Source organism: Sceloporus occidentalis, unplaced genomic scaffold, assembly GCF_023333645.1.
Source record: "Sceloporus occidentalis isolate IW3139 unplaced genomic scaffold, rSceOcc1.0.p SCAF_2, whole genome shotgun sequence".
Lineage (NCBI taxonomy): Eukaryota > Metazoa > Chordata > Lepidosauria > Squamata > Phrynosomatidae > Sceloporus > Sceloporus occidentalis.
The window spans coordinates 270,729,973-270,756,217 of record NW_028316982.1 but is presented as its reverse complement, the minus strand read 5'-3'; the positions used below and the strand labels follow the sequence as shown (position 1 = coordinate 270,756,217).

The following is a 26,245-nucleotide window of genomic DNA, read 5'->3' as shown; positions in this document are numbered from 1 at the left end:
TCTTGGAGGTTTTCATGTCTAAACATAAAATTCATTTATGTTTCCTGTACACCTTATACACATAGCCTTAAGCTAATTTTATAAAATATTTTTAACAATTGTGTGTCGGAAACACAGTTTATGTCCAGTGAACCAGAAGAATGCAAAGGTGCCACTCGCTTATCCACTCATGTGGATAGTTTTGGATATTGGAATGTCAGACAAGGAAGACTCAATAATCGGTATAATTTTTAAAAGAGGACTAAAACAGGGTAAATTAAAACTTAAACAGGCTCCTGAAGGCCAGTATCAGTACAGACTAAAATGGTGAAGGGTCTGGAAACCATGCCCTATGAGGAACAACTTAGGGAGCTGGGGATGTTTAGCCTGGAGAAGAGAAGGTTAAGAGGTGATATGATAGCCCTGTTTAAATATTTGAAGGGATGTCATATTGAGGAGGAAGCAAGCTTGTTTTCTGCTGCTCCAGAGACTAGAACCTAGAACAATGGATGCAAGCTCCAGGAAAAGAGATTCCAGCTCAACATTAGGACCAACTTCCTGAGAGTAAGGGCTGTTTGACAGTAGAACACACTCCTTCCTCAGAGTGTTGTGGAGTCTCCTTCCTTAGAGGTCTTCAAACGGAGGCTGGATGGCCATCTGTCGGGGGATGCTTTGATTTAGATTTCCTGCATGGCAGGGGGTTGGACTGGATGGCCCTTGCAGTCCCTTCCAACTCTATGATTCTATGATTCTATGATCAGATAAAGCAAAACATATACAAAACCCTCTTCAATATTGGAGTACTGCAGTCACTAAAAATTTTCTCTGTGGTCGTGTCTATAAATACTTCCTAAAAGTATGTTGGTTATTACCTATAAAAGCCCTAAATGGCTTGGGCCCAGGGTACTTGGAGGACCGCCTTTCTCCATACAATCTCTCTCTCCATACAATCCGCCTCGCACACTCAGGTCAGCTGGGAAGCAATTGTTAAGGGTTCCAGAAGCTAGATATACTACCACCACTCAGAGGGCCTTTTCTACCTCGGCCCCCAAGCTCTGGAACTCCTTTCCTGGCGAGCTCCGCTCGGCCACCTCGCTGGACCAATTCAAAAAGAGGTTAAAGACATACCTGTTCCAGCAGGCTTACCCCTAAACCCTGAAGTACTCCCCCCTCCCCTCTCAGCAGCATTTGTCGCTAGCTTGAGATTTTTTAGATTGTAGTAATGTAGATGTATGATATGAGTTAATTTTATGATGGTTTTTATGGTTGTTGATGATGTTATATTGTTGTGTTTTAATATGCTGTTAACCGCCTTGATCTCCGGAAAGGCGGTATATAAATAAAATTTTATTTTATTATTATTATTATAAAAGCCTGCAGAAATAAGGCTTCCCCTGTATCCAGCTCTGAGATAGAAATTATTCCCTTTTGGTGTGAGTATATGACTTTGGGCAAAGCTTGGGGTTAATTCCCCCTCCCTTCATCAATGTGTGTGTCTGTGTGCAGCACTTTCTCTGTTTTGAGGATGCTCATCTGAAGCTAGGTGGATGTCATTTCTCATTATGTCATGCCATTTCACTCCACTCTGTAGCTTCCTTCCCTGGCTCTTCTGCCCCAGACAGTCATGAATATTCATAGAGACTTCCTTCATCTCTTTAGTCTTGTATACTTAGCTGATGGCCTGTTTCTCCCTCCCACCCCCTTTTTTAAAGGCCTTTGTCTTAGCATGCCAGAGCAGAAGGCTGTTTAGTGAGCTAATGCTTAGGATCTTAGCCTTACAGTTGAAAACACTGGTGCTCCTTTGAAGACTGGAGTCTTGCTTTGTATTTAGAGAACATTCTAAAAATTTAACCATCACTTCCTGCATAAACCTGATATTTGCAAGGAATTTTAATTACTTACATTTTTGTGCACTTCATTACATTTTATTGTGAGTTTCCAGATTGCCCATCCTCTTCTTAATATGCAAGTCACAACATAGTCTGAACTATTGAATATTCATACATTGGCTGGACTCTGGCATGCTACAGCCCACATTCTTAAAACTGTTCAACTTATGAAAGAGGAGAAAACTGTCCTATATGTTGGTCCTTAAAACACAGCAGATGCTAGTCTTTCTCCCTCCCCCCCATCAAGGATGGGAGTGTGTGTGTGCTTTCAAGTCAAGAAGAGCCAAGGAAAGTTCTTTACTTGCCTGGAAACCTAGAGTTGGAAGAGACCTCAAGGGCCATCCAGTCCAACTTCATTCTGCCATGCAGGAACTCGCAATCAAAGCAGCCCCGACAGATGGCCATCAAGCCTCTGTTTAGAAACCTCCAAAGATGGAGACTCCACCACACTCTGAGGGAGTGTGTTTTACTGTCCACATATGTTCTTTCAAACTTACAATTTTGGTTGAGTTTTTGTTTATACTTTGCTTCATAACTAGGTTTACTCTCATGTAATTTCAGATGGGAATTTTGGGGAACTGGGAGGGAAGAGATTTCTTTGAATGCTTCTAATTCTGACTCCCAAAGGAGGAATAGCATCTCAACTGCTGAAAGCTGAGAATAGGAGCATTTTGTACTACCAGTAATTTCTGAACAGGCCTCAGGGCACTTGCAAGTAGCACAGTAGAGTAACATGTCTGAGGAAATTCTGAAGTTTCAGTATCACTGAAATCTGTGTCTTTCTCCAGAAATGGATACTGCTAATAGGTCTGCTGGAAGTGATAGGGCATCCCTGCTACACTAGTCACTTGTGAATTCTTGTCTGTTTTCCCATTTGTGCATTTTGCTGGCTTATAGAACAGACTGCTTTTGTATCCTTTTAATGCCTGTATTTTTGGCATCATTTTGTTGGAGGCTTGAGTAACCCAAACCATTTTCAACTGGACTCTGTGTTTTATGGGATGCTGCCGTGGAGAAGGCCACCATAGATGAGCTTAATTTTTTTTAATTTTTGTATTGTTCCAGGAATGGCTTAGATTTAGAAAAAGAATCCTTAAGTAAGAAATTTATTATTTCCTTGTCCATGCATATCCTCATAGTTCAATTTTGAAGCATTTTAAAAACTTTATTAGGTAATGAGTAAACAACAACACAAACGAAGTTTGTCGAAGAAACACAATGGCCTGGTAAATGAACATGGAGTAGTCAGACATAGTTAAGTCATATTATTTACATAGTCTGAAGCTACTAAAGTTAGGAAGAGTGTGAGTCCTCTTATGATCATTCAGAAAGGCTCCGCTCTGGGCCCACAACAAACTCCAACTCCCAGAATTCCATAGCCTTGAGCCAGGGCAGTTAAAGCGGTGCCAGACTGGGTTATTTCTCCAGTGTGGATGCAGCCCAAGTTTGTTCAAATATTCAGTGAAATGGACCAAATTACTATCAAGTTGTTTTGTTTTTAATCTCAACCTTAATGAGTCTCATTTTTGCTATGAGCTCTTAATAGCTAGCATAATAACAGCTCTTTCAGCCAGAAGTGAACTTCTCCCTTTCAAATAAGTTGTTGTACGCTGTGTTGTAGTCGTGCCGCTCAGTACGGACAACAAGCCCACACAGCTGTATTCTGGCCTGGAGTTGCTTGAAGATCCATGATGAATTTAAATTTGAGCCCAGATGGTGTGAGAAATTGTCAGTCATGACTGTTCGGTGTGTTTGCCAAAAAGCTCACTATTGAGCACAGGAACCATTGAGCAAATTACCGCAGCAGAAGTTTGTACTCTGCTAGCAGTACATCTTGTTCCCGGCTGCTTGCATCCTTGTGGGCAGTAGTTCCATACTAGAAATAACTTTCTTAGCTTTCAGTGCTAGGAAATATATTTCAGAAATATAGTCCTGAATTCAATTATTTAGTCACTTAACATGAAGTTTTCCATGGATGTTACATTATACATGTGTGTATTTTATTAGACAGTCTGTGGCCTTTCATTTGGAGTATTTGTGTACAGTGCATACTAGACAGTAATCAAAGATCGCTTGTATTCTTTGTTTTATAAATCTTTGTTTTGAGACTGACATTTTAAGATGTCACTGGCAGATACAAAGGACTCAGGAGACCAAGCTCTTGTATCTATGAGCCAGCCATCATATTAGCTTGCCAGAAGAGGGAGCTACTGGCTCACTTGGTACCATATTGAGTGTCATCAGGACAGTTGGCTAGAAGTTAGCAGATCTAGGGCAACTGACTCTTGTGTTTTTCAGGTGATGCAAGAAGCCAGTTGGGTTCCACCTGATCCTTTCCTTAGACTTTGGCCAGACTGGTCACTTTGAACTACGTGTCTCTGGCCTGAAGTCCAGGCTGCTATCTCATTGCTCGTACTTCCGTTTCATCTCATTTGCCTACTTTGCCTTGCCTCCTGAGTTGCCCTATATGTTAGTGATCAGGATTTGAGTGCCCTTTGTACATGTGCCTCCAGAAAACTGGCTCCTCCTTCCTAATGTAAAGGAACACTATTCCTTCAGGACAGCCAGACTTTGCCTTACCAATGCATCTAATCTTGTCAAAAAGCATTAAACATTTTTAATACAGCTAGGCTTCTGTATAATACGTAACTCAGCACTATGTTTGTTTGTATGCATGCTCCATCCTGCTTTGTCTCCCCATTGAAGTACAGTGGACCCTTGTTATCCGCTGGGGTCTGGTTCCAAGATCCTCCGTGGATAACAAAATCTGTGGATGCTCAAGTCCCATTAAATATAATGACACAGCAAAATGGTGTCCCTTATAAAAAATGGAAAATTGAGGTTTGATATTTGAAATTTATCCATTTTTTGAACATTTTCAAACTCTGGATGCTTGAATCTATGTATAAAAAATCCGTGTATAAGAAGGGCCGACTGTACCTGGCTAGACTAACAACTATGTAAGTCTTTCAGAGACATAGCTGTGTTAGTCCGGAATATGGGTATGCAAAGGGACCTTTTAGCACATTTGAGTCTAACTGTGTAGAAGAAGTTGTAGTACAGTGCGCCCGCGTCATACACGGGTGCGCTTTACGTGGCTTTCAACATACGCTGAAAGCCGCACAAGGAGGAAAGGGTGGGGATGAATGGGGCGCATGCCCATGCCGTGTGCGCACCGGTGTGCTGCTGCGTGCATGAGCCCCATTCATTTAAATGGGGCTCAAGCATAGGCGGTATTAGTTTTATGTGGGGGAGTCCCAAATGGATCCCTCGCATAAACAAAGGGCGAACTGTATATGTTTTTGTAGACTTGGTCTACTTCCTCAGATGGGCACAAAAGAGTGGTCTGAGTCCAGTTCATCTAGAACAGTGGTTCTCAACCATCCTAATGCCGCAACCCTTTAATACAGTTTCTCATGTTGTGGTGACCCCTAACCATAAACCGGATAGAGGAGCAGTGTCTCAGTTGCTAAGACCATAGGAAATACGTGTTTTCCGATGGTCTTAGGCAACCCCTGTAAAAGGGTTGTTTGATCCCCAAAGGGGTCACAACCCACAGGTTGAGAACCGCTGGTCCAGAAGCTGGTCAGAACCCCGCTGTCTTCACGACCCGCTGCCAAAGTGGGCTGTGGACACAAGGGCTGACAGGCACTGCCAGGAGTCAGATTATCCCAGTTCCTTTTTTCTCCGGTCCGAAGAACTGGAATGAAGCTTCCAGCTACTTTCAAGTTGTGCGTTGTTTAACCAGCACACCTCCAAATCAGCTGGAAGCTCTTTCATTTGGCCCATCTGTTTCACCCCCAAGTCAGCGAAAGCTTATACTACATCTTCTACATAGTTAGTTTCAAATGTGCTACAAGATCGCAATGCATATGTAAATCTTTGTTTGCTTAATTCATTGAATCCCATTGTGGGAGAAAGTTGGGATATAAACTCTAGAAACAAATAAATTAAAAATTGTTTGAAATGCAGTTTTGTTGGTTTTTTTGTACTGTATTTTGTGCAGAATCATGACTAGATTCTTCCTACAAGTACTGCTATGCCTTAAACCACTGGTCCTCAGACTGTGCTTTTTAAGGGATTTTGGACTCCAGCTCACAGAATCGCAGACTATTGGCCAACCTGTCTGAGGCTTCTGGGAGCTGAAGTCCAAAATTTCTTAAAGGGCACAGTTTGGGGACCACTGCCTTAAACTTTACTGCAGCCATACACTCCTTAGAAGTTGGGAAGGAAGGTTAATTCCAAGTAGTGTCCTCAGTGCTCTCAGTGGGCTCTCATTAGGAATAAAATGTCCAGAGTAAGGAGAACATAGTTTTAGCCCTGGAGGCCAGCTGTCTAGCTGTCTAATAAAGTTAGCATCATTGGGCAATAAGGAATAGCACTTAGGCATCACAGGTTCTCCACATTGAACATTATATAAAACTATGCTTACATGTTGTGTATAGAATACAAGCACTATTAGTGTGGAATCTCTGTTATAACTTGTAATAGAGAGAGAGGTGAAATCCATGGGGGTAGTTAGACTATTGCTTGGTGGTCTTGTTTGTGAGAGCTCAGTACAGCAAATCATTTGCAATACTTAATGCTTTTCAGTATAGCTTCCTGTGGAAGAAAAGCACCTTATTTTCTCTGGGAGTGGGGAAAAATGCTGTACATGTTTTCTTAAGAGTTAAGCTGGCACCATCACCTCTGCTCATCACCATTAATAAAACTCTGGCTGATTCTACCTGGCAGCAAATGGATTCTGATATTTCATAGACAAGAGGATGAAAACTCTTTCCCTCCCCCTGCAGCCTGGTAGGTTTTGCATCTGAACCTCTCTGTTTGACTGCCCTGGCTCAATGCTAGGGAATTCTGGGAACTGCAGTTTTGTCAGACATTTAGTTTTCTAAGTCAGAGAGTTCTAGTACCACAATAAACTACAATTTCCCAGGGCAGTCAAATCAGTCCCAAACTGGATTATTTCTGCAGTGTCGTTTGGACCAGATGAGTGGGTTTAAATGATTTTTGTTGTTTTAAAGCATTGGTGTTTTAATATAGTAACTTCTTTAATGGTGTTTTAAAAGTTTATACTGGGAATTTTAAATGTATGTATCTTGTCTTAAACCTTATGTGTGAGTTACCTTGGGTCCCATTGTGGAGAATGGCAGGGCATTAATAAATTAGTTGAAGGGGGAGATGGAGATTTCACAACGAGAAGGCAGATGAAAGCTTGTCTCCTTTGGGTAGGTGTGGCATTTCTGGATGGTTGTGTGAAAGAAGGGGAGATAGAATGGGATAAAAGAGAGAAAGAAAAGGGCTTCCCTTCCACCTTTGGGTCTGGCCCCAACTCTCTCTCTGGCCATTCATATAATGGTTGTTGCTGATGACATGAACATCCTGCCATTTCTTGTGTCTGATTAAATGGAATGGCAGTCCCTGAAAGCTTATGCATTAATGACTTTGCACATTGCCCAACTCTCTGATTCTATGATTTTCAGGGTGCCATAAAACTCTTTGTTTTACTGCAGTTTGAAATGTACTAATGACATTGTCAGACGTTCACCAATGTCAATGTGCTCCAGAATTTCCACTGCAAAATATCATGGGTGATTAGGGCAGTTTGTTGTTGCTTGCCATCAAGACAACTTTGACTTATGGAATTCCAGGAGCCCTATTTGTTAACAGTACAGCTCAAGTCTTGCAAACTCAGCTTGGGCCTCCTTGATTGACTCATCCCACCAGTCGTGAGGTTAGGCTGGTAGGAGATGCCAGTAAAAAGGTGTCAGGTTGATTTGTCAAGTCTACTTCAACTTACTGTAATCCTATGAATGAGGGGTTTCTAAGAGACCCTGTTATTAACAGCCCTGCTCAGGACTTGCAAACCCAGCGCCATGGTTTATTTCAGGGGTAGGCAACCTTTATGAGCCGGGGGCCGGGTTGCTGTCCCTCAGACAACTGGGGGGGCCGAAGCTGGGGGGGTGGAGCTTCCACCCTCCAGGGGCGGGGGCGCGTGCCGGGGGTGGAGCTTCCACCCTCCGGGGGCCAGGCCTCCTCCTCTTTGCTGGCCCCTAACGGGGCCCCAGGCCCTGTCAGAGGCCAGGAAAGAGCCGGCGGGGGCAGCCAGCGCTGGTGGCCTCCTCCTCTTTGCCGGCCCCTGACGGGGCCCCAGGCCCTGTCAGAGGGCGGCAAAAAAGCCGGTGGGGGCTGCCAGCGCTGGAGGCCTCCTCCTCTTTGCCAGCCCCTTTGCCGTCGCTGGGGCCCTCCAAGAGGGCTCCGGCGGCTGCAGTGGGCCTCCCAGAGGCCACTGCCATTGGCGGTGAAGTCTCGTGTGACCTTTCCTGTGGTCGTGCGAGACTTCGCCTCTAGGCCACCACCATTTTGTTTCGCAAAATGGCGGCGAAGTCTCCCGTGACCACGTGAAAGGTCGCACGAGACTTCGCCGCCATTTTGAGAAATAAAATGGCGGTGCCCGGAGCGGCAAAATGACACAATCGTTGGCGGCAGGAGTGAGCAGGGGCCGGCTGAAAGGCCTCCGCGGGCCGCATCCGGCCCGTGGGCCGGAGGTTGCCAACCCCTGGTTTATTTTATTGACTCAAGAAATCTGTAGTGGGATCTTTCTCTTTTCCTACCAGCTTCAACCTTTCCTGGCATTGTCGTCTTCTCCAGTGTGAGTTGTGTCTTCGCGTGATTATGTGCAAGGCATGACAGTCTCTATTTAGTTATTTATAATAGGCCATTGGCTAATATTATTCCATACATGCTAGGGCTTTATACAGCTGCATCATGTTAGATCTTTAGATTGCAAGCCTGAGGGCAGGGAACTGTTTAATTTATCAATTTGTAAGCTGCTCTTGAAGAAAAGCAGGGTATCAGTACTCTGAATGAACAAATGTTACATGTATTTATGTGCAGAAATGAAAGGGGACTGCATGTCAAGATTCTTGCTCTTAAAAATAATAAATTATAGTGGGAGAGGAAGAAGGAAATAGCAGGTTCTTGGTTCTCAAAAGACCCTGATTTTTACACTGCCTCATCTTATGCTGTCCCAAGGCAATTTTTTTCTTTTGCACCCTCACTATCTCTGCCTGAACTGTCTTCAGCAAGACACCTTGTGCAGATTGCTCTGGCTGATTATGCAACCTCTAGTGACTTCATTTGCAGTGAAGAGCATTTGCAAGCTCTTCAACAGCCAATAAACTTGGCTGCAGGAATAGGAAGGAGAAGAAGGGAATCTTCATGCAGACAGCCTTGTGTCCTTTGCCAGCTCATTGGCAAGCTGCTGCCTACAGAGCAGCTGAAATGAAATGGCTAGAGACCTCAAAGGAATTATACCTTGTGATGTTTGCCTTCCCAAGACGGGACTCGCAATTCCTAGTCTTGAATGCCTGTCATTTTCACCCTAGCCCAAGGTCTCCCCTTCAGAATTCCTCCTTGGATTTGGGGTCACTGGGTCTCCAGGTGATCTCACTGTGGACTATTTGTGTGTGTGTGTGTGTGTGTGTGTGTGTGTGTGTGTGGTCAGCTTTGTGTTCTTTATGGTAAGCATGACCACTCCTGGATTTAAATTAAAGAGGACAGTCTGAGTCAGAATTAACCAAAATAACAAGGTAATTACAGTGAAACTTCCACATTTGCTGGGGTTAGGGGGACAGGACTCCTGTGAAAGTAGAAAAGCCACAAATAAAACAAAACACTATTTTTTTATCCCAAGAGAACACCTGTCTAGGGCAATTCTGTGGTCAAGAGCTGCCAGAAGTTGACCATGAAATTGCACAGGAGGACCTACAAATGCCTAGAAAAGTGTTCTGTCTAGGACCTGGAGTTTCCTAGAGAGAACATATTAATCAAATCCATGAATAAACAAATTCGCAAACGTCAAAGCCACAGATGTGGAAGGCCAACTGTAATGTGTTTTATTATATCCTGTAGAAAAGTAAATGCTTTTACAAATTCCAGTTCTTAGTTTCCAGACATACAACAATAGTCAACCTGAGTTATGTCAGACCTTTTATTTCGCTAAATTCAGACACCCAGGACCCATTTACTCCCAACTGATTCTCCCCTTTGCTTCTACCAACTCTCTACGCTCAACCATCAACCTTTCTGAGGCTGCATCTGAACTGCAGAAATAATGCAGATTGATACCACTTTAACTGCCACAGTGCAGTGTTATGGAGTTCTGGGAACTGTAGTTCCATGAGTCATTTAGCTTTCCTTGTCAGAAGCTCTAGTGCCACAACAAACCATAAACCCCAAAATCCCATATCATTGAGCCATGGCAGTAAAAGAGGTGGCAACCTGGATTATTTCTGCAGTAGGATGCAGCCCTAATCTCCTCTGACACACACTCCTGCTTTTTATACTTTCTGATCCGCCTGTAGCCTCCCAGTCACAGTGTCTCTGAATTGTGATTGGCTGCCTTGAAGCCAGGTGTGCCTAGCCCCGCCTTCACACACCTGCATTTGCTTTTTGGGACCCTTGTGCCTGCAGAACAACACTGATTTAAGTTTCTTATTATACATGTGAAATATTGTGAACCAAAAAAAGATTGCAATAACAAGCCGTAGCCATATACGGCATGAAAAAAGTGTGAAAGAGTAGATGTCTTTCTAGAAAAATGCTCTGTGTTGCTGCCCTTCCTTACTCCTGCCTCTGCACTTGAGATGCCATCCTCTTGTGCGCTAGGTGTATAGAAAGGCCTTTTGCATTTGGTCCTTTAGGAAAAGGAAGTATGTGTGTAAAATGACAGTGACCGGAGATATAGAGGACAGATGTCATGAAATGAAGTTCATTTGTCACTCCCTAATGACACCAGGTCCTATCTCATCTTGGAAGTTAGGTAGAATCAGCCTGGGTTAGTACTTGGATGGGAGGTACTGTGGGCTATGTTTCAGAGGAAGAAACTGGCAAAATCGCTTCTGAGTATTCCTTGCCTGAGAAAACCCTGTGAAATTCATGAGGTTGCCTTAAGTCAACAGGTTACTTGAAGACGTACATGCATGCATCCGCATGTGTGCACAGACACACACACTTACTCTCTGTATGTTTCTTTGAATTTTCAAAAGCAAATATGTAGCTAGTACTTTAAAATCTACCTTGAGAATTAAATAGCCTTGAGCCTTGAACAGAATAGTTCCTATGTGCACTGTATCAACTTAGAAATGCAGCTTCACTGTGCCAAAGCAGTGGAATTTTGTGAACAGACTAACACTTGCTGTATATATCACAATTATTGGGCCCAGCTATGGCAACAATAGCATCCTTCCCATTTATATTAAAGTCTTTCAAACGCAAACAAATTTAGTTTTATTTTGCCAAGCTGGCCACTAATCTAAAGCATTTTGGTGATCAAATGCAATTTATGTCAAATTCATTTCCATTTCATAGAATTGTTTATACAGCTGGCTTGCCACAACAGTGGGCTAGTGATCTATGGATTGGAGCATCTGTGGCTTGTCATGCCCCATATTATTCTGTGGTGCTGTGTGCATGCAGATCTGCTGATGTGGATATGCACACATTGCCACACATTGAACAATATGAACATTGAACAGTCGGTAATGGGCTGGATGAGGGAAAATAGCCTGAATCCAGAGAAAACGGAAGTACTTGTGATAGGCTCCCCCGGTCCCGGGAAGGAAATTTGTCCACCTGTCCTGAATGGGATCATGCTCCCCATGAAGGACACTGTTCGCAGTCTGGGGGTGCTTCTGGACTTGTCGCTTCACTTGACTTAATAATTTTAATAATAATTTGTTTTATTTATATACCACTATTCCAAAGATCATAGCGGTGAACAGCAAGTAAGCTAATTAGCAAGTAAGCTAATTTGCCCCCAGTAGTCTGGGTACTCATTTTAGCGACCTCGGAAGGATGCAAGCCTGAGTCGAGCAACCTTGTGGTTTCGAGTGAATGGCTGCAGTACAGGCATTTAACCACTGCGCCACCAGGACTTCTCAGGTGGATGCGACAGTCAGAGGTGCCTGCTATCAGCTTCGGCTGATACGCCAACTGCGACCCTACCTGGACCGGGGGGACCTTGAAACAGTGGTACACACACTGGTAACCTCTCGACTTGATTTCTGTAATGCTCTCTACATGGGGCAACCCTTGTACCAAACCCGGAAGCTACAGTTGGTTCAGAATATGGCAGCAAGGCTGGTCACTGGTAGTTCCAGGGCCAGCCACATAACACCTATTTTGAAAGATCTGCATTGGCTGCCTATTCGCTTCCGGGCGCAATACAAGGTGTTGGTCGTTACCTATAAAGCCCTAAATGGCTTGGGCCCAGAGTACTTGGAGGACCGCCTCTCCCCATATAATCCGCCCCGCACTCTCAGGTCAGGTGGGAGAAAACTCTTGAGAGTTCCTAAGATGAGATATGCTGCGACTGTGCAAAGGGCTTTCTCTGCTGCTGCCCCACAGTCTTGGAACTCTTTCCCTGATGAGCTCCGCTCAGCCCCCTCCCTCGAGTCTTTTAAGAAAAATCTTAAGACTCACCTATTTCGCCAAGCCTTCCCCCACATGTCCTGACTACCATTCTCTCCTGTATACTGTGTGTATACTGTGTGATCGTATTTTGGATTGTTTTATTGATTTTTAATTGGTTTTAATTACTAGGAATGAATGATGGATTTTAATGATGTTGTGTATTGTTTTAATATGGGGGATTTTATGTGATGTATTTTGTATTTTATCATATGTTGTAAACCGCCATGATCGCAGGAACGGCGGTATAAAAATAAAGTTTCATTCATTCATTCATTCAATATGAGGTACAACCATCCATGTTTTTCCCCATCTGTGGGCGTAGGACCAAACCCCCAGGGATGGGAATGGTCCACTATATGTTAACATATTATAACAATAATAATATAATAAATTGTTTATTTATAAACCGCTTTTCCCAAGATCAAAGTGGTGTACAGTATAGAGGTAAATACAATACAAAACAAATGACATATTAAAAATACACATCAATATCCATTAATTCCACAAATATTGGCTAAAAACATTCCACATTATTAAAATCGCAATTATAAATACCTACATCATTAAACAGTAAGGGGAGGGCAACTTTATTACAAGGAATTGGGAGGGTAGGCTTGTAGGAAGAGGTAAGTTTTTAATGCCTTTTTAAATTGGTTGAACACTAGTAGAACTGACACCAGGAATATATTTTTGGATGTGTCTGATAGTTTCTCAATTTTGTCTTTCCTCTCTCTTCCAGTGGGGAAGACCTCTTTGATCACCAGGTTCATGTATGACAGCTTTGACAACACCTACCAGGTAAGACACGCTTTGTTTCATGACCTCTAGACATTCATTCATACGATTCAAAGGCATGGCCAGACATCCTCCTGGTGACAGAGACTTGCATCTGATTTTAACAGCTGATAGTAGGAGAATAGTAGACTGCAGCCTCTCTCCCCAATTGTAAAAAAATGAAATAAAATTGAGGCACCTGTTACCAGCACCCAGAAATCAGAAGCAACTTTCAACTTCATCTTTGTCCATATCCATTCCACTAAATGGAGTATTACCAAGGAATATTGATTACATTGGGAAGAGAAAAATGTTGCCCCTGCAAAGTCTTGTACTATATATAGACATTTTCCAAGAGCTCTTGTATTCTCTGGCCAGCTCTTTTGGTTCCTGAGAAGTGCTCTGTGGTTTATAACTTAATAATATTATCTTACTTATGCTAAAATGTACAAATCTCTTCCTTTCAAAAAAATTGGTTTGTTTTTATGCTATTATAATTCCTGAACAGCATGCTAAGCCTAACAGTAACAAATGATACATAACTGTACAGTATTTGCAATTCAGCATTAAAAATATCCCATACTGGGAATTTGGGCCTACCTGGATCTCTGCAGCACCTCATGCATCCTTATTCATATCATTCTCCTATGTATTATAAGAAACTTTTTTGATCGGATTGAAGAACTGCTTCTCACTCAGTAAACTTTATATATGTTTATCTATTTCCTTCCATATTTACTGAGTGCCCCACATAACCATAAGCTACATTTGGCTTAATGGTCAAATAGAAATTTCTGTTGTATCAGCAAGAACCCAGCAAAGTGTCTGTGGAACTGGACAGCTCAAATATGTTGTAAACCTCCCAGTGGAACAAACATCCTCTCTATTTCTGTCTGCTGTAATTACAGAGTCATTAAGAAGTAGCTCTTTTATTTAATCATGTGTCTTATGGTTTTGTTTTCTCTATGAAAAATGTGTCCCAGTTTTTCCTTGGCCCTTTGACTCTTAGGACTTGTAATGTGTGTGGAAAGGAGTCTAATGTAATAAACAAAGTAATGGCAAGGCAAGCAGCTAAAAGCTTTGGCACAGTAAAATGGCTCTGGTGGAGGGGGGGTTATTCTGAAGAGATTTTACTCTGTCTTCCTTTGCCCATATTTCTTCCTGAATTCCACCTGCTTTGAACATTGCCCTAAGTGTATGACGTGCTTCTTGGTTGTGGCCAGGACAGAGCAGTTGTGTGGAATTTGTCTGCAGCCCTTCCCATGCTTGTTCTGATTGCTCCCAAGAAAAACACACCAGGCTTCCAGTACCCTCTTCTTTCTTTAATGCAGGTGGGAGAAGAGGAGATACTGAGAAACATAGACAATGGATGCTTCCTTTTCTTAACTAACCAGCATGCTGAGTTGTGTTCTTTGGATGAAATGTGGTCAGTAGAAGTGCAAAGGATGAGAAGATTGTATTGTATAGTTACTTGCAAGGCGGGTTGCATAGTTATTTGCAAGGCAGGGTGTAACCTCTCTCATGCCTTTCTAGTTCAGGTCCTTGTGGTAAGGTATGTGCTCTGAGCACTCTCAAATATTATTACCAGACCTGTGGGGCTTGTCAGCAAAAGGAAGAACTCCTCTCTGCATAAGGGGATCTGTATGCTGAGTATGTACTGTACGCCATGAGATGGATTATTTTATTTATATTCCACCTTTCTCCCAATACAGGGACTCAAGTGGACTAACAACAGTTTTTATTCAGTTAAGATCAGACATTAATTAATGTTGAAGGATGATGGAGAATAAAAGCTGTGGGAGACAGATTGGGACCTGTATTGGTACAGTCAGCCATAAAGTTTAATGTTTGAAGTGAACGTTGTAGTTTTGTTGGTGCTGGGATTTTGAGGTTGAAAACCAACTAACCAATCCCAAATTTTAGTGTATAGAATTATTGGTCTGCACTCCTGCATTTCTGAAACATGAGAACAGTTTATTAACACCAGGTAAGGTAAGAATGACTTGCCTTAAAGGAGCCAGTGGCATGACCAGATTGGTACAGGAAGCAATATTGTGCATCTTACTTTGTTGTAGGAATGGGACCAATACAGCCCACAAGCCATCAGCTATTGATCCCTGGAGAATTTTCAGGAAAGAAAAACACTCACAGCCAATGGCCACAAATGTAGTATTGTCTCTGGCACATTGAGTGGGGAATTGCTGGTCCCTCACATCAGAGAACTCAAGAAGCACTATCCTATAGTACTTGAGATTCTAGAGAGATCCTTCTTCTGTCTCCTAACTTCAGATAGCAAAATGTTTCAAATAGTTGTTTGTCTCACCTTCTTTTGACCTTCGTGATGGAAAAAGATTGTCCATACACAACTTATGGATGGAGTTAAAGCGCAGTTTTACTGAACTAATACAGAATGCATAATTCCCAGGCTTGATGATCACACTGAATAGTAAAGTAGACATCAACTTTGCAATTAACAATAAATAGAAAACATGATACAAAATACTGAAATGATCTTAATTCAGGGCCAAACTAGATGTGATGGGGGACAGGTGTGTATTGGATTGCATCTGCCCATTCACTTTCTCACACAGTAGAATAGGAGTTCTGATTTTTAACAAAGAGAGAGATATACAGGTGAGGAGAACTGAACATCTGCCATCCCTGTACCATGTCACTTAGGATTGAGTCTTCCAGCTTTTCTTGCTGCCTGTGTTACTTCGGTAATCATTAATTCACTTCTGCCCCATCTTTTCCTTAAACCTGGGACTCCAAGTGACTTAAAAGAAAACAAAATACCAATAAAAACACATAGAGGCATAAAGAAAATCATACAAAAAGTTACCGCTGAAGTCAATGCAGCTATCCATAGATTTAAAACCCTTTAAAATAAGGATGATAGATTTGGAAAATAAGTTGAAAGAGAGTGTAGAGTTTTAGCATGTGATATGACAACAGCATCAAAGTCAGCGTATGCAAAATATTGGAAAAATAATAAGATTTCAAATCTTGTTAGAATGGATGGAAAAATTAATGGATTTGGGTGAACTAGATAAGTTAACGTGGGCCCCATACAGACAGGCTAAAATAAAGCTGATTTGGGTCACTTTGGAGATATGCTGTTTAAATGATGCATGCGTCCTAAGAATCTGAAAGCCATGCCAAAGCCACAATCCAGTCCTAAGGACTGGAGCGCAGCTTCCTGACTCTTAGGACGAATGCATCATTTAAACAGCATATCCAAAGTAACATGAAGCAGCTTTATTTTGGCCTGTCTGTATGGGGCCAAAGTTATTTTAAAAAGAACTCTATAAAATATTATTTTAAAAACTGGCAACATTTTACAGATTATGTGAAAAAAGAAATGGGTCAGTGTAATGACAGGATTTGATATATTGAAAGAAAATATTTTTTATACCATAAGGAAAGATAGTAAATACCAGGTGATTAAAAAAGAATGGTGCAAAAGTAAAGCTGTTCTTATTTGATTTTGCACCAGTTTTGAATCGCTCAGTATAATAGATGTAGTTTAGAGGGGAGGAATACTATCTTTAAGTTAATTTATTGTAGCCAGAGAAGAGTGGGGAGTCATTTTGAATAGTTGGTGAGGATAGGAGCAAGATAGTGTTCATTATTTTTGTTTTTGTGATTACTGTTCGTGTATTTTAAGCATCAAGTGTGATATTAAAATTTAATAATAATAAAAAAACACAAATCCATTAAAAAGACAGAAGATAAAAACCTGTGTTAACATCTCATGCTTATAAGCCATTGTAGTCAGTTCCTAAAAGTCTCTGGGAATCAAAGTGTTTTCACTTGCTAATGAAAGGACAAATAGGAAGCCTTCTGCCATCATGTGGGAAGGAGTTCCAACATCTGCTAGAAGCCATTGAGAATGTACTCTTCTGAATTCCCATCAGGTATGTCTGTAAGAGCTGTGAGACTGGGACCTGCCTCCAAATATCTCAGAGCTTGGTCAGGCTCATATAGGAAGATAGGATTCAGGGAAGGAAGCCACAGCTGCCTTGAGTTTGTAAGACCTGAACAGGGCAGTTGATGCCTGGGACTCTTGGAGGTCTCTCCTCCATAAGATTGCTGTAAGTCAAAGCTGACTTTACAGTGATCAGCAGCAACAAAGTGTTTGAGATCTCATCAGGACAGCTGCCAAAACGAAGGTGGTTGCTCTGTTCACATTTTTATTGTTGTTGTGTGCCTTCAAGCCAGGTGAACCTGTCACAGGGTTTTCTGAGGGTTGAGAGCATGTGACTTGCTCAAGGTCACCCAATGAGTTTTCATGGCTGAGTGGGGATTTGAACCCTAGTCTCCAGAGTCATGGTCCAACACTTAATCCACTGTACCACACTGGCGCCTCATTTAATTTAGCCTTAAAAGCAGATAGTAATGATCTGTGGTGTTAGTTTGTTCTCACATTGTAAAATGTTCTTGCAAAAGTGTCTCACATGGCAAGATCTGACATTTACCATGTCCTGGAATTTAGCTTTTTAAAGGAACTCGTACACAAAGAAGAGGAAAGTGTTGACTTCTAAAACATGTGAAATGCTTTATGATTATGAAACTAGTATAGCATCAATTCAAAACTGAGTTGCAGGTGGCCATAAGAAGAGATTTCGGGGCTGTTATCTTTTCAAAATCATTGTAAAAATGTTTACTATGTAGGCCAGGGATGGGCACTTTGTATAGACTGCAACACATATCATTCTTCACCATTGATGTAGCTAGCAGGGACAGGTGGGAGTTGTAGTCCAACATTATGTGATCCCTACATTGTTCACCTCTGTCCTAGGCCTTTTCGGGTTCACCAGAACCATTGAAGGTAAAACAGCTTTCCCCTCAACTGATAAGTAGGCTTATCAAATGCAAAAAGTGTTTCTTAGTTCCATCCGTGATTCTTCAGAGGTCATTTTCCCATAGTGGATGTCATCAACCCTTTTCTCAGGAGTAGGATGGAGTGGTTCTTCGTCCAGTGCAGACTTGAGCGGGAGTTAGTTTGCTGTTCTTTGTTCATTCCCACTTGGAATATTGAAAGGCTTTTCCTGCTCTGTACCTCTTCTTGACAGAAGACTAGGTCTGGAAGTCCCAAGTTTGTAAGAACCTGTTCAGGGGGCTAGTGTTGGACATGGAGGAGATTTCTTCTTGTTATGTGCCTTCAAGTCAACTTCAGCTTATTGCAATCTTATCATGGGTTTTTTGTTGTTGTTGTTGTTGTTGTTCCATTTATTCAGAAGGGATTTCCCATTGCCTTCCTCTTGAGGCTGAGAGAGTATGACTTGGTCAAGGTCACCCAGTACTTTTTCATAGCTTAGGCAGGGATTTGAAACCTGATCTCCCAGAATCTTATCCCCAACACTCAAACCAGTACACCATATTGGCTCCCAGGAAGAAAATACTGTAGAGGAATCAGCAGCTAGTTCAGAATGCTCTGTAAAGAAAAGGAAGAGGGAAAAAAGCAAATTTTGACACAATGACTTGAAAAATTAGGAAGCTTGTATCTTGCATTTGCTGAGTGTCGTGTGTGGTATGTATTTGCCAGCTGCTGTGCAGAATTTCAGCTTTTGCTTGCCAAGTATTAATATGCTTACCTCAGGAGAGTGCAGATGTACAGCATTTCCTGTGGTATCAGAAAAACTAAAGTAAATGACAAGGCATATTTGGCAAAATAGGTTTAGGTCCAAATTCTGCTGCTTTGAGAGGCAAAGTAAGCTATGGGGAGCCATAATATTTAGGCTGCCTTGCATATTGTGGGTAGCACTTTTCTCTCTTAACAATAATAATTTCTTAGGGAAAGCCCTATATGTAATGTAAGAAGAGCTGCACTAGCTTCTGTTCAGATGTTAAAACAAACTTTGAGCAAATATGAGAAAAACTTACAATTTTTGGCCGCAGTCCTAACCTCTCAAGGTGTAGGCCACAATAAACAGAATGGGGGTTGCTTCTCAATAATAGGATTTCACTGTTAATTTGATTATCAATTTAATCAGCACTTTGAGGGCATTTCTAGGCCAAAAACCCACACACAGCAATTTAGTGCATGCCTTTTTTTCCAAAAAATTCTAGGCATTGTAATGTAGTGAATTGCTGAGAAATCTGTTGCATCCCTCGAGGAGGTATAATATCCAAGTCAAGGACAGCTTGACTTGTTAAGGCAAATAAATTTATGGTGTAGGTATATCCATATTGCTAAATGGTGTAGCTTCTCAAATAGATGGAATTGGTCTTCAGCTTGGCTTTGGCAGGTGAGTTTTGAGCATAGCCAGAGTAATTTCTGCTTGAAATGTCTTTTGTGAAATATTATTTCATAGGCAAAAATGATTGAAGGTCACTGCATGAGACTTCCATACTAAGGCAGGATCTATTCTGAAAACCTACTGTGAAAAACACAAAAAACTGTTGTGGGTGGGAAGTACTGATTTTTTACTTCAGATCAGGAAAGAGTTTTATGCATCATTTGATATTACAAGGTTATTTCCCACTTTGTGACCAGTATCTGAAGGTTTATATAAGGATATAAGACTAGATAGATAACTGATGGAAAATATAAAATATATTAAACATATAAGTTCAGAAATAAGGAAATAAATTGGAACGTCAAATACAGATAAGAGTTATCAGTGGGGTATAACTAATAGAGGATTAAGATTCTGAAGATATTAAATTATAAGATATTAAGAGTTTGTGATTAGTAAATATCGTTCTTTGAAAATCATTTGTGCAGCTGAGGAAGTTACGATGTGGTTTGTATGTATGTTTTATGATATTATTATGTGTTTATATGTTATATGTTTTAATGATTTGTTAATAAAAAATTTTAAAAATGTATCTGAAGGTTTTTTGGTGATGTATTTTGAACAAATAGTGGAGTAGATTTCCATGACCTTAGGAACATGGATTCCAGATGCATTTATTTACTCTCCAATAATATTTTTGTTTTTCAGGCAACAATTGGCATTGACTTCTTATCAAAAACCATGTACTTGGAGGATCGCACAGTGAGTATGAGTTTTGTGGCAACTAGACTATACTCTGATACAGGGAGTACAATGCATTTTCAGGGCTTAGCTGGATCCAAGGGTAAGAGCAACTTGGACTTCCAGGTGAGGCCAACTAAGGTTACCACAGTTGTTTCTACATGGAATCGTGGAGGGCAGTTATTGTTGGTCTGAAGAATATCATTTAAAAATGTTGAGTACAAAGCATGTTATGTAGCAAGCATGATAGTATATCATTGTAAAACAAACTTGATGTGAAGGCAGAAATCTAGTTTTCAGTGGAATGTTTGTAGATTTTTGCATTGCCAGGGCATTCATTTAAGCTAATCAGCATGTAGCTCAATGAGTTAAAGCTGTCTCAATACCATAATAACAAATGCAAAAAAGGAAATATGCAATCTTATTAGCCATCTTTCTATTGTACAGCATATTCTTGAGTCAGAGAATATAGCCATCAGGATTATCCAGATGTTACATGTAATGGAAAACTGATTCTTTGGTCCATATATATTTTTATTTATTTACAGTAGCTCGGAACCAGGGCCTGCCTCCCATCTGTGGAAGGCCTGCAAGCTTAAAGTTCCCTTTTCCCATAAGAAGCTGGTATACAGTATGTTATTAAAACAACCCACACTGTCCTGCTTCTAACTTCAGAATGTGTAGTGTGATGTTTCTAATTTGTCCTTGCAACAGTGTTAAGGTAGTGAAGAATATAGTTTATTACTTATGTATTGCATTGCATAGACATTGGTCCCTCCACATTCATTGAGGTTAGGGATGAAGGAGCCCCATGAATGTGGGAAAACTGCAAATAAAAAAGACACTACTCTTTTTACTTGAGCGAACACCTCTCTAGGAATCTTGAGAACCTCCAGTGCAACTCTATGGTCAACCTCTGGAAGAATTGCGCTGGAGGACCTAGAGATTTCTAGAGAGAACATATTAACCAAAACCACAAATAAATGGGCAAAAGTCAAAGCTGCAAATGTGAAGGGCCAACTATCCTTGTCTCCCTCTATCTCTAATGGAACACAGTGTCAGACATGAGGATCTGTATGTCCATGTTTCCATGAAGGCTAGCCTTCCCCAGTCCAGGGCCTTCAAGATGTATTGTACTACTATCCCCACCATCTTCAGCCATCATGGTTGGTGAAATTGTGGATGGAGATAATGATAGTTCTAGTTCATTACATCTGGAGGTGAATGAGTTGGGAAAATTGACCCAGGTGCTGACAATATCCAGACCTTAGTGGCTTCAGCCAGCTTGCTGCATTGTGTACCTTCCGACTATGCTCTTTTTCTAACAGGGAAGCAAAAGAAGGTATGGCCCAAGACCATTAACTGAGATGGAGTGAACTTGGGTCTCCTGAGTTAAAATCCAAAATGCCTTTTCATTGCATCTCTTAACATGGCAACTATCTTTATGTACAAATAAATATATCAACAGCAATCATGTTTGTAGAGTTTAATGGAACATTTACTAGAAGCACTAAATCCAGCATCTGGCAACATGGATTCCCTGATGAGCTTAGTTTTTAACCATTCCAAGCCCTAGTGTGTCCTGTACAGGGAATTGTAAGATTACTTACCTTCTGAATTCACAGCAGAAGTGAATGTCTCCCTTGTCATGAATGCTGCTTTGTTTATTTGTTTTATTTTACAAGCTACTTTAATCAGAAGTTATATTCTGTACTGGCTTTTGGCTAGCAACTAGCTTCGCTGATACAGTGCACCAATCACAGGGCTGCTGGTTTTATTAGCTATTGTTTTCTTATAGAAGATGAGATCTGATCTGACTTTCCAGTCACTTTGCCTTTGACCCTCTCCAGGGTCCCTTTAAAGTGGAACTACCATTATATTTCCCCAGCTAACTGCCATAAAATATGTCAAATACTGCTTGAAAAGTAAAATTCCCAAGTTGGCGTTACCCTTTGCCTGGCAAGAATGTGTGTCTGTACGCACATGCATGCACTTGCGCATACATACCTTCAAGTCACCTATCAACCTATGGATTTCATAGGGTTTTCTTAGGCAAGGAATGCCCAGAGGTGGATTTGCCAGTTCCTTCCTCTGAAATGTAGTCTGCAGCACCTGGTATTCATTGGTGGTCTCCCATCCAAATACTAACCAGAGCTGACTGTGTTTAACATCTACATTCAAACAGTATCTGGTGCCTTTGGGGAATTTAGGACTGGCAAGTGTGTACTGCCATCCAAAAGAGAAGGATGCTGCTTCAGATACTCCTGCTTCTGCTTGCAGCCTCAAAGCAAATCCCACCCTGCATGAGTTTTTCAATATGTATATATTTTACTTTGCTTTTTTATTTTAAAAAAGCAATCAAATTTTATTCATTTTTAGTGGCAGTTTGGCTTTTTCTTTAATTTTCTCCCATCCCACAGATCAGGTTGCAGCTCTGGGATACTGCGGGTCAGGAACGTTTTCGTAGCCTCATTCCCAGTTACATCCGTGACTCTGCTGCTGCTGTAGTAGTTTACGATATCACAAGTAGGTATATTTGCCCTGGCTTTGACTCTTGTTTTTTTTTCTTGCTTGTTTTGACCAATTTCCGTTAGGTACGGTTGCAATTGTGGGACACAGCAGGTCAAGAGCGGTTCAGGAGCTTGATTCCTAGCTACATTCGTGACTCCACTGTTGCAGTTGTTGTTTATGATATCACAAGTGAGTGGGGGGAAATTTCTGCATTTCTGGTTGTCTCTTCTCTGCTTGTGCACTCTCTCTCTCTCTCTCTCTCTCTCTCTCTCTCTCTCTTTCCCTTTCCCTCCATCCTCAAGCATTAGCCGTGCATGCTGTACCACAGTCATCTGCTTGTTCCTCATCATCGCATGAAAATTCCTTCTAGTCTTGAAGCTTCAAGCGGGAAACTTTCTACTCTGTTTCAGATGTCTTGTGAATAGGAACAGGCCTTGGGCTGGGTTTGCCAGGACTGTACCTTTATAACTAGCCTGAACTTGTACACCTGTTTATACAATTTGTATCTGAAATATCCAAAGCCATTGGTTAAATGTAACTTCCAGCACGTCTCTTACTATTTGTTAGCAAAAATAATAATAATTTGCACATTGGGGGCTTGAATGAAGGCCTCCCAAGATTAAAGCTGAGGTTTTGCTGGTTTGATTCCTGGCATCTCTGAATCCCTAAATTATAAGCACTCTCTGTGCCTTCTTGAGCATATCACAGAGCTGTTACCTAAAAATGCACCAGGATTTTCACCCTTGAAGCAAAATCTCTCATCCTTTTCTGTTCCCTTGTTCAACATGTCTCCTTCCCCCATGCGTGCCGAGAATTACTGAAAAGCAGCTGACCTCATCTTCATCTTAGCTCATCTGCTGTTCTGTAGGTGTCACTGTCACGTGTTTGGCTTATTCTGACAAAAAATAGTTCTCACATCAAGCTTATCCAGTAAAATCATCTGCTGGTTGCTTCTGCACCCTTCCTAATAGCTGGGAGCTAGCTCCAAGGATGATAATTTCTCCCTTTATTATCCAAAATCTCTTTTCATATACCCCTCTGTTATATTTTTAACAAAGGTATGCACATTTTTAAAAAGCAAAGACTTAAAACCTGTTCTGGGTAGGGTTGCTTTCCTTCAAAAGGACCGGGTTCTGCAGCAATAGCAACAGCATTTACATTTCTGTACTGTTTTATACTGAACTAAGCGGTCTCTAAGCGGTTTACAACATGTAAGCTAATTGCCCTCAACAAGCTGGATACTCATTTCACCGACCTACAAAAGGATGGATGGAAGGCTGAGTCAACTCTAGAGCCCCTGGGGTTGAACTCATAACCTTGTGCCTGCAGTATTGGCATTCACTTCTGAAATTTTACATTGCTTTTGGAAAGTCAGGGGCTTTTTGTCTCTAGGGGCACCAGCTGTACCTGGTTTGTCAGTTGCACCCCTTCCTGGACAAGATAGGTCTTGGCCCAGTGACCCATATGTTAATCTCCTCTTGCTTTGATTTTTGTAACACGCTTTATGTAGGACTGCCAATAAAGCATGTTTCGAAACTGCGAGAAGTACATAATATGGCAGCCACATTGCAGTCCTATACATGCTCTTATATTACAACAGTCAGTGTGAACTGTACTGGTTTCCAATTTGTTTTCAGGAGCAATTAAACTTGCTCATTCTTGCCCATAAAAAGCCCTAAACTTTCAGGGCCAATATATCAGAAGGACTCCGACTTGTGTGCCTTTGCCTGTGTCTCAAGACTTGTCTCAGAGACTCTTCTTTCTTGTGTTTCACCATCACGAAAAGTTACATTATTGGACCTTTTCTGTTAATAGGGCATTTTCTGTTTCAGCACCATTACTTTTGAATCTCTTTTGTAAGGATGGTAGTTTAGGCTCCATCTTTGCTTAATTTTAAACAAGCTGCCGAAACTTTTTTGTTCCACTCAGCTGTTGAATAATTTTATAAATATGATCAAATTCCTCTTGGCTTTAAAAAGATTCTCTTTGTCTTTGTTTGTGTTATACTTTTTGTTTAAAAATAAATTTTATATTGCCTGGAGATTTGTGTCAAAATAATTTATAAAGAACAAATATTTGTCCAGTGAGCTTTTTCTACTTACCTTTAGGGATGCAAGCAGCCTCAGATAACAACATGTACTAATAAGCCAGGATGGACTAAGTGGGGCTGTGGAGCCATGGACCTCCCCCAAGATAGTTTTTGAAACCCTTGACTTTTTCAGTCTTTTTTGACCACTCTTGTATGGCTTCCAGGAGTAGGGATGTTCATCTTAAAATAGGTTTCAGGTTGCTTGCCACTATTTAATCACCCCCCCCCCCCATCCAGTACTACATTAGTACTACCACTCCTTTTTCTTGTTTTTTCTGGCAACTTTTGCACAATTCTGAAGCCTTTGGAGGGTCCCAGGACCAAAAACTGGCCCTCAAACCTGCTGTAGTTGCCCACCTATAAAATGAACTAGATTATAAACAACTCTGCAGCAGAAGTCATTACAGCACATAGTGCCTTTCATGTTCCCAGCTATGGGAGGCCTGAGTTTTATTTTGCAGGACTCATAATGGTTCCACTTGTGGTACTGCCTTGCCCTGAAAGGCTTGATACTTAAATGTGCCTCATTCCTACATCCCAGGTGCTGCCATCTTCCTTACCGCTACCCAGCGGCAAATACCATTCTGTCCAGGTACAGTGGAGGTGACTTCTCACTTGCTTGCTCTCTGGCAGCCCATCACTGTGCCCCCCCCAAAAAAAACCCCTCAAGGATTTTGGGGGTGAGAGTGGAGGAGGAGAGGTTTTACATAAAACTTTTGTGAATAGGAAAAAACAAACATAGCAACTGCTTTTGTTCACAATATAGTTGTAGTTTATATGCATTCTATGGCTCAGTTACTCCAGAAGATAACTCCATTGCGGGGTTGCAGGGTGGAAGGAAAATCTACCGAAAATTTAAAGTGATTTTTTTTCCAAAGAAGATAAAAACAAAACCCTCAGGACTTGTGTTTAAATAAGAAGTACAAGTTGCAAGGCAGATAACAGTACTTATGGCTGGTCTCCCTAAGGGGATGCTTCCATATCAATGCCAGTCTTGTATATGCTATGCATATTGAATGCTGACCCCCCCCCCCATCTCCATTTTATTCATCTCAGTCAAATGCTACTTTTTCTTAATTTTTCCTAACTCTCAACCCAAGAATTGGGGTACAGTAAATCAGTAATGGTTTTGATTCCTGTTTTTTCTTTATACGTTCCAGTCCATATGTTAAGGGAATATAGACCACCTTTTTAAAGGATGTTTTCTGTAATGTGAGGAATTCTGCTGTTTGGGGTCCTTGCTCAGCATTTAAAGAAAACACAGCACCATAATAGTTGTACTGAATCTGTTTTCTTTGTGCTAGAAAAAAAAACGGCGGGTTACAGACCGCCCATTTGGGGCGGGCTGTACCCACCCCTTTCCCCGGTGTATCGGGGCCTCAGCTGTTAGAACGGCAGCCGCTGAGGCCCCGATCCGCTGCTTTTCAGGCTGCGGGGAAGCAGCAAAACGCCGCTTTCCCGCAGCCTGAAAAGGAGTGTCCTTGGGGCTTCAAGCCCCAAGGACACCCCGCAGCGGCGGGGAGGAGGAGAAAGGGGCCGCTTGGCCC

The 26,245-nt window shown here is 41.5% G+C and overlaps 1 protein-coding gene across 2 annotated transcripts in view; it reads left to right on the top strand.

Annotated features, from left to right (window-relative positions):
- The window catches only part of RAB6A (RAB6A, member RAS oncogene family), a 67,352-nt gene that overhangs the window by 28,898 nt on the left and 12,209 nt on the right, over positions 1 to 26,245 (top strand). Inside the window, exons 2-4 of one of the 2 annotated variants that reach the window (XM_089513051.1) lie at positions 13,081 to 13,139; positions 20,066 to 20,119; positions 22,693 to 22,798. In XM_089513051.1, the coding sequence (XP_089369177.1) occupies positions 13,081 to 13,139; positions 20,066 to 20,119; positions 22,693 to 22,798 (219 nt within the window). Of the gene's footprint in view, positions 1 to 13,080; positions 13,140 to 20,065; positions 20,120 to 22,518; positions 22,625 to 22,692; positions 22,799 to 26,245 lie in introns of both variants that reach the window. The other variant, XM_089513050.1, reaches the window with a different exon arrangement.